Below are 8,536 nucleotides of genomic sequence, written 5' to 3' on the forward strand. Positions count from 1 at the left end.
AAAAAGAAGTGCCTATAGTTGTACTAATTGCCTCCCGTCGTGTTCCACGTTTGGTGGACCCGGCTCTAAGACAGCCACAAGTCAGGTACTCATTTAAAGGTAATCCATATACACGCGATCCATTTCCAGCTGTCCATAAGTTAATACATGTTGTTCTTCACACGTATATATTACTTTTGACGGCAAGGTTATCATGCTTGTACATGGGCACATGGTGCTTTTTTACACCAACATAGGCAGGTTAATATTAGAGGTACCTATAATACATCCAGATCCATAGCTCAGCTGACAGACTGAGCGGAGATACCCCGTTTCAACACTTAAGGTCTTGGTATCGATCCCTGGTGGGGGTGGCTAACATGGAGTATGTTAACTGAAATGGGTGTGTACTAACAAGCTAACCCAAAAAAAAAAAAAATAAGAGAAAAAAAAAAAAGGACCTATAGTTGTATTGTGTGCCTCCCTCCCGTGCTCCGCGTTCCCTGTACCCGGCTCTCTGACAGCCACAGGTCAGGTACTCATTTAAAGGTAATCTATATACGCACGTACATTTCCAGCTGTCATAAGTTAATACGTGTTGTTCTTTATACGTCCACTCATACATTTATATATTAAAAAAAAGAAAGCAATAGTATAGAAGAAGCATATTAAAATACAGTGAGGTGCAAGGATGACGAAATAGGTGATGAAAGGGTTGAGTAAGAATGCAATTTGGGAGTGAAGTGTGGTAAAAATGTGGAAATAGAAACGGCCTCTTAGAGATAGCAATGTCGTTGGTCCCACATCATCTTGCAATCACAATCATGAGAAGCAAAAGACACCGCGACAGCTGATTCTAGTTCACCTGCACCTTTCATCAGATGCTGATGGCCCCGGGAATCGTGGCGAGAGAGAGAGAGAGAGAGAGAGAGAGAGAGAGAGAGAGGCACTTGGGCTCTCCTTATTTAAAGGTGGGTGTGGGGCTTTTGTGTCTTTGGAGTTTGTGGGATACTTGTAGTGGTGGTGCAAGTGATGGGCAGGCAACCATGCTGCGACAAGCTAGGTGTGAAGAAGGGACCATGGACAGCTGAGGAAGACAAGAAGCTCATCAACTTCATCCTCACCAATGGTCAGTGCTGCTGGCGGGCCGTCCCGAAGCTCGCCGGCCTCCTACGTTGTGGCAAGAGCTGCAGGCTCCGATGGACTAACTACCTTAGGCCTGATCTCAAGAGAGGCCTCTTGAACGACGCTGAGGAGCAATTGGTTATTGACCTCCATGCCCGCTTAGGAAATAGGTTTTCTTCTCCACCCTCTCTCCTTTTATCTTCACACCACTTGTTTAGTCCCCGACACCGGTAGCCCGATCAGTGCCAGGAGATATTGAAACCAGGATCTGTGGCACATGTGACAACATGGCAGACGTGTGAATTAATCCATTCATTAGGTGGGACTCACGAAAACTTGACCCTTGGTCTATATTAAATGTACATGGTCCACCTGATAAATGGCCAGTCCTGATTTTTGGGCCATTTCATGTTCATAGTGCCTACCATCGGATAGGTCGAATGTGTACTACAGGTCTTTCCTTCATATTTTCCCATGTGTATCACTTCAATATCTCTGTTCCAAAAAAAGGGCTTTCTCAGTGTTGACGGTCCACTCGGCCATGTGGTGTAAAATGCTAATCTCCTTCATGGAATTGCATTTTCCTTGGCTCCACAAACACCTAGGGACCAACCTTGGGTAGCCCCTCCAACCATAGTACACCCAAACGCTTCCTGAATTTGCTTATCACATCTTAGTTGTTTTATTTATTTATTTTTGATTGAGTTGGCTATATGTATAATGTGTTATCTTGCAGGTGGTCGAAGATAGCAGCAAGATTGCCTGGAAGAACTGATAACGAAATAAAGAATCATTGGAATACCCACATCAAGAAAAAGCTCATCAAGATGGGGATTGATCCAGTCACCCATGAGCCCCTACACAAACAAGCTAGCCAAGGTTCTTCCCCTCCTACCAACCTTCCACAATCAGAAGATCAGCAGTTCGAATTGCCAGAATCCGATGACCGCATTGGCAAGGAGGAGAATTTGAGCCCACAAGAAAATTGTTCGAGCAGCGAATTGTCCTTCGTCGACAACAGTAGCAATGACGACCCACTAATGAATTGCTTGTTGGGCGAGAACGTCTCTTCTCTTATCGACGCGTCTTGGAAGTTTCCAAGCGCCGAAGACGACTACAACAATGTCGTGGGGTCCACATGGGAAGAGAGCTGTGCATGGTTATTGGATTATCAGGAATTCGGGTTCGAAGAATTCGGCTTGGGTTGCATGGAGAGCATGGGTCCTATGGACTGGAGTGACAAACACTAACATGTGTTGAGAAGGGTCACGTTTAATAGCACTAGTAGATTATTAAACGTTTCCCCTGCCATGGCTCATTTTAGATTTTCCTTGATTTGTTTGAGTACAGAACACACAAACCCCCCAAGAGATAAAGAATAAAAAAGGAAGATTAAGGTGACATAATGCAGTCACTTGATTAATCCTTTTAATAGCACCCAATTGATACATGGCCATGTTGTAATTAGATAAAAGACAGGGATGCATTTGTAATAATTACAAAGGAAAATTGTACCATTGTCATGGAGGCCTCAGTGGGTCCTTTGAGTGATGTGTTCTTGTATTTCTGTACATTTAATGTGAAAAACCAGCAGAAAGTTTCATACATTTTTATTTTATTATTATTATTATTATTTTTTATGCAATGCCTATGGCAAGGCTCAAGCCAAGATATCACTACCAACTTGGATACTGAGCTGAGTGCTTAAAAAAATTACTTTGTATAACGTACGGGTGCATGAATAAAAGAACAGAGATTACTCCTCTTTTCAAAAATAACCATTAAATTTACAAGAAGAAAAAAATCTTTAAAAATGAAAAATACAGTAAAATTATTGAATGAAGTGCTGCTTGCAACATATCTAATTACCTTATATAAATCAAGAAATCTTATATCCTAATTTGACTTGAATTAGAGACTTTCCTTAATAATAAAGAATTATTAAAAATAATCAAAAGACGTCTAATCATACAAAAACCCAAAAGCAATCCCGAAATGACTGAAAGAAGAAAAACTTTAAAGCACAACCAAACTTCTAAAACTCTAAAATTAATAAAACTCAGACTTTTAATTTAAAACTCTAAAAATAATAAAACTGAAACTTGTAACTTAAAACTCTAATTTGACCTTCACAATATTAAATTTGAGGCCAATGAAGGCTAGATTATAGACTCATCAACAACTTTCGTAATATATTGTACACATGAAGTAGATAGCCGGTCACAAAATTATGACCATTGAAAGCAACCGTGCGCATGTAAATAGCGTGGATGTTAAAAAAAAGGAAGATGAAATTAAATATAAAAGCATATGAAATTCACCAAAGAGAGATTTAAAATAAGAATATTTAAACGGTCTCGTGCGTGTGTGTTTACCTCATGGGAAGTTTCATGGGAACTTCCCATGAGGTCACACAGTTCCCATGAGGTCAAGCTGTGTGGCCCCCACCATGATGTGTGTCGAACATCAACACCGTGCATTTGATGGGTCCCCTTTAAATTATGTGATATCTCAAAAATCAGCCATATACGTAACTCAGGTGAGTCATACCATCTAAAATCATGTGAAGACATGCCTAAAACATATAAAAGCACTTGGTGGGGCCCACTAAAATTTGGATGCATCTGAAACTTGGTCTAACCCTTCATCCAAGTGGGACACACATAATGGATGGGCTGGATTTGTGAACCACATCTCGATGGACCCAACAAATGATTATGAATGTTTTATTGGGAGCATAACCCCTCTCAACTTTTATATGTGGTGTGGTCCACACAAGTCATGGATTGACTTGAATTTTAAGCCCGAGGCCCACCATGGAATGGTGCCTATGATTGATGGGGTAGATGTTCGACACACATCACTGTGGGCCCCACGCAAGTCGACCTCAACCACATAGAACCATATATATATATGCGCATAGAACTCCCTCACACTTTTTGAGAACTTTTCATACCATTATACGTGATGTGAGTTCAAAATCTAAATGGTCCATGTGATGTGCAGCACCCCATGAAACTCATAGGGCCCAACTTTTACTTTGATTACAAACTTTGGTGGGCCATAAAAAAAGAAATTAGTTTTCTCCATTGATTTGTATGTCTTTGCTATTGCTCACTAGAGTGTTAGATCAGAGTGAAAATTGGTTACTGGGGGTTTCATGGGGATTCCGCATCACACGGACTGTTCGGATTAGCCGCCCATGACACGTGTGCAAAGTTGCACAGGTGAGCATGCGCGCGCGCGCATGTGTGTGTGTGTGTGTGTGTGTGTGTGTGTGTGTGTGTAGTGATTAATTTATTTTTAAATTGGAGGATTGGTGGGTTGTTAATAATGAATCAAATTCAATAAATAAATACTTATTAATAAGAAATTAGGAATAAAACAATTTAAATTTTAAAAACTAACATTTTTAATGTGGGTCTAACAACTAAAGTGATTTGGTCGAGTTGATGGATGATTTCAAGTGCTAAAATATTAATCAGTCGTCACTCTCTCTTAGATAATCAAATAAGTTCTTTAGTCTCTTGTCTTCGTTCTGTTCATATCATCACACTCTATTTCAAGTGCTAAAATATCAATCAGACGTCACACTCTCTTTCAATTGCTAAAACAAGAGGAACCCTATATGCTAGATTGTGCTTGCTCCAAAGGCTATGGAGAGAGAGAGGGTTTACCATGGCGAGTATGGAAATGATGTAGAGTGGGTCGCAAGCACTTTCATGGTAAATATGGACTAGAGAAGGCTTGATCAAAGGTGGAAATGATTCGGACCGTCATAACATTATAATAGTCCTGTCTCACAAACTGGGATGAGTTTTTCGACATATCATATATGATTTTGGGGTAGTAGACCTACTTAAGCCAACCAACCTCGCTATGCTGGGTTCCCCATGCCGGATTTGTGAGATTTCATAAGATGGATGGTCAAAAGTCCCACTTAATTTCATTTTTATTATAAATAGTAAATTTTAATTCGAGTATAACTTTTGATATATCCTTTGAGTTGTATAAGTTATACCCAACATGAAAAAGGCTTAGAAAAGCTGGGAAGATAACTTGGTTGGGCCAAATTAGGCAAATACTAATTTTAGCCGAAAAGCATGAAATCTAATAGGAATAGAGGTCATTTATAAATAGTAAGTTTACTATCTATAGTAAGTCATGTTTTTAGGGTGTTCGAATTGAAATCTAAGTCTAAAACTTTGTCCTAAGTTTGAGTTCCTAATTTAAAAAGTTGTAATTTTGTTTATTTTATTTTTATCATCAAATCAAGTTATTTTAATTTATTAAAATTTATTTTTACTTGTGTTCCTCATGGATTTGAGAAAGCTCTATGAATTCGGAGTAGATATCAATGGTGATCGACCTCATCACGTTCCTGCTTGTGTCAGAAAAGGGCCCACTCCACCGCACTTGTTTACATGGGGAGCTCAGCTAAATGAAAGTCTGAACAATGTCCATATCCTTTGACATTTAATTCTACTGCCTAGCCAGTTGGCCAGTTTAGGCCTGAACCGAGTTGGTGGAGACTGTAGTGTGTGTGAGTGGTCTAATGTTAAATCCCTAATAGTGATACCTTTCAGAAAAAAGAAAAACGAAAAAAAAAATCCAGCTGGGACTCTTTGGAAACTTGTTTTGGATCTAGAATGCCTGTATCGCAAGGTTTTCCAGTCCTAGTCCAACTGTTCAACCTGGGTGGTTTGGTTTGGAACAGGTAGCCATGGCTTTTTCTAGTTTTTAAGTAAATCTTAATTTCTTAACTATGACATCATTGCATCACCATGGGCTGACCCAGTTGGACTGGCTGGTGGAACCAGTTTGTACTGGAGGGCTCACAGTGGGTGGGTGTCTTATCAGGGTTTCCAAACATTGCGACTGCCTATTTGAATCTACCACAATGCTTGTTGGATGCTAATAAAATAATATGATTAAACCATCTTAATCATCTAAATGGTTCTTTGATCATTGAAAGTAAGCAATTGCGGACTTTTCCCTTCAGTGTCCATTTTATGCAGATGACTAATGAGTTAGGGTTATGGTTGCGTAGACAAAGTTCTTGACCACGGCTCACTATGCCGCCGTTTGGATGCCACCAAATAAGTTACTTTTTCTACTTACAACAGGAAATAAGTAACTTATTTGAGATGAGCAAGTTTGGTTTGATCATTTATAAATAGCTTTTTTTATTTAAAGTTACTTAATAACTTTAGTTTAATAACTAAAAATCAAGATATGCTATATGAGACATAAGTAGCTTATCTTAAGTAACTTACAATCCAAACGCTCCTTACTTGACCTATCAAATGATACATTTAGATCTAGTCCATCTGCTGCAATGACTTGGAGGAACCTTACCTCCTGAGGCCTGGGGAAGCACTAGATCCTGACCGTAGGAGTTACAAAACTAATCCCCACCTTTATTTTTCCACATTACATGTGGCAGGGTTACTTATCAGATAGGATTGCTCATATGGTGGGACCACTTGATTGGAAATTGATTCAACATAAACGGATAGCAAATGATCCTATGCATGTAAACGAAGGCCTTCATATTACACCAAGATACATAGCTCAAGAGGTAGACTATTTCCTAAATGGGGCGGCTATGCATGTAAACGAAGGCCTTCATATTACACCAAGATACATATCTCAAGAGGTAGACTATTCCCTAAATGGGGCGGCTAACAGTGAAGTGTGAACTGACAGTGGGTGTACTAACAAGCTAACAAAAAATAAAAGGCCTTCGTATTTGCAACGGGAAAGGATTAGAACTAATGGTCAACATTAGTTAAATGCTAAAAAGTAAAGTGATTGCCATGGTCTCATGATAAGCATGGTTTTCTAAATATTTATAGTGACGCCCACCAGTTGGACGATTTAGATTGATGGATAGTTAATGTAGAATAGATGGTAGATGACCAAATGGACTACCACGATCTAAAGAAATCAGGCTAAAGGCTTGAAATAGGATAAAAACAACCTAAATCCGCTGTTACTTCGTATGGCCATAGCTTTATGATTGGTTATCCATTTCATATAAATTATATTATTTGAAAGGCGTTGACTAGTTCCCAATTATCTAGGATTTATTAGACCTCGAATAAATTAAAATAAAAAATAAAAAATTTAGAGGTCAAATTAAAATTTTAATATTTTTAGCATGTAAAGTTTTTTGATTTGTTATTTTAGAGTTTTAAGAGTTAAGCTATCATATAGAATTCTTGTTTTGGTTATTTAAGAGTTTGTTTATAAATTTAAAAATGGTTTAAGTATAATTTTATTTTTTTAATAATTTTGATTATTTAAAGTTTTTAATTTATAATAATATTACACTGTAGTGGGATTTCACAACCTCTGAATGCTCAAACCCTTGACTGGGTGTTGAAACTCTGAGAGTACCACCGGAGCAAGAGTGAGAATCGTAAAATTTTAGAGCTTGTTTGCATAGATAAGCCATCAAATCCACTGTAATTAATACTATTATAATCAATAATAGCCTTTTTTACTTAATTAATACTTTTATCAATAAAGGCCATTTATACTTCTCATTTTAGAGATTTCTTTCTCCGGGTGAAATCCAAGGCTATGATTTCTTCTTTATTCCATGCACCAACCATCTTAATAACTCAGCCACGTGTAATGTAGAGAAATGGCCCTACTATATTCTGGTATTTTCCCTCCACGTATCATATCCCAATCAATAGTTGGTGGCAGAATGTTAATTGGACATCTCCTAGTGTCACGTGTCAAATCCGAACAAGATCCAGGTCCTCAATGATCTGGCCATAGTCCAAAAGCTGAAGTTGATCAGATGATCCTAACCGTTCAATTGGAGCTAAGATTTATTTGGTCCTACCTCATTGAGACAGGTGATATCATTCAATCAATCTCATCTTTATCTATAGTCCAATCATTGCGGGCAAGGACGCGGATTTCCTTCCAAAGCCTTTCGTAGGAAGTTCCTGCGCTGGCAACCTAGGTAGGCCAACTGTGATGCTTGTGAAAAATCCTCCCCGTCCATCCGCTTGGTGAGTTCATGTTAGGAGATGTTAAGAGATGTTGTTAAAAATGAACCGTATTCACAGCTCAAGTGAGCCGTACTGATGGAAAATGTGGTTAAGAAAATTTTTACTGTTGAAAGCTTCCTGGGTTCAGGAGTGATGTTTAGATGCCATCCATGCTGCTAATAACGTCATTCCTAGTGGGATGAACTGAAAATAAAAATATTAGCATGAATCAAAACTTCTGTGACCCCACGAATATTTCAACTGTAGACATTTAATTATCACGTTTTCGGCTCACTTGAGCATTAGATACGGTTCATTTTTATCAACATGCCCAAACATGAACTCACAAAGACGGATGGACGGAGATGATTTTTCACGAACATCACAGTGGGCCCCACCTGGGTTCCCAGCGCAGGAACTTC

At 38.7% G+C, this 8,536-nt stretch overlaps 1 protein-coding gene across 1 annotated transcript; it reads left to right on the top strand.

The window, feature by feature from the left end:
* Nucleotides 1-670: 670 nt before the first annotated feature.
* LOC131248362 (MYB-like transcription factor ODO1) lies at nt 671-2,709 on the top strand. Its single transcript, XM_058248627.1, has 2 exons — nt 671-1,274; nt 1,841-2,709. The coding sequence occupies exons 1-2, from the start codon at nt 1,012-1,014 to the stop codon at nt 2,352-2,354; spliced, it is 777 nt and encodes a 258-aa protein (XP_058104610.1). The 5' UTR covers nt 671-1,011; the 3' UTR covers nt 2,355-2,709.
* The last annotated feature ends 5,827 nt before the right edge of the window (nt 2,710-8,536 follow it).

This window comes from Magnolia sinica, chromosome 6 (assembly GCF_029962835.1).
Source record: "Magnolia sinica isolate HGM2019 chromosome 6, MsV1, whole genome shotgun sequence".
NCBI lineage: Eukaryota > Viridiplantae > Streptophyta > Magnoliopsida > Magnoliales > Magnoliaceae > Magnolia > Magnolia sinica.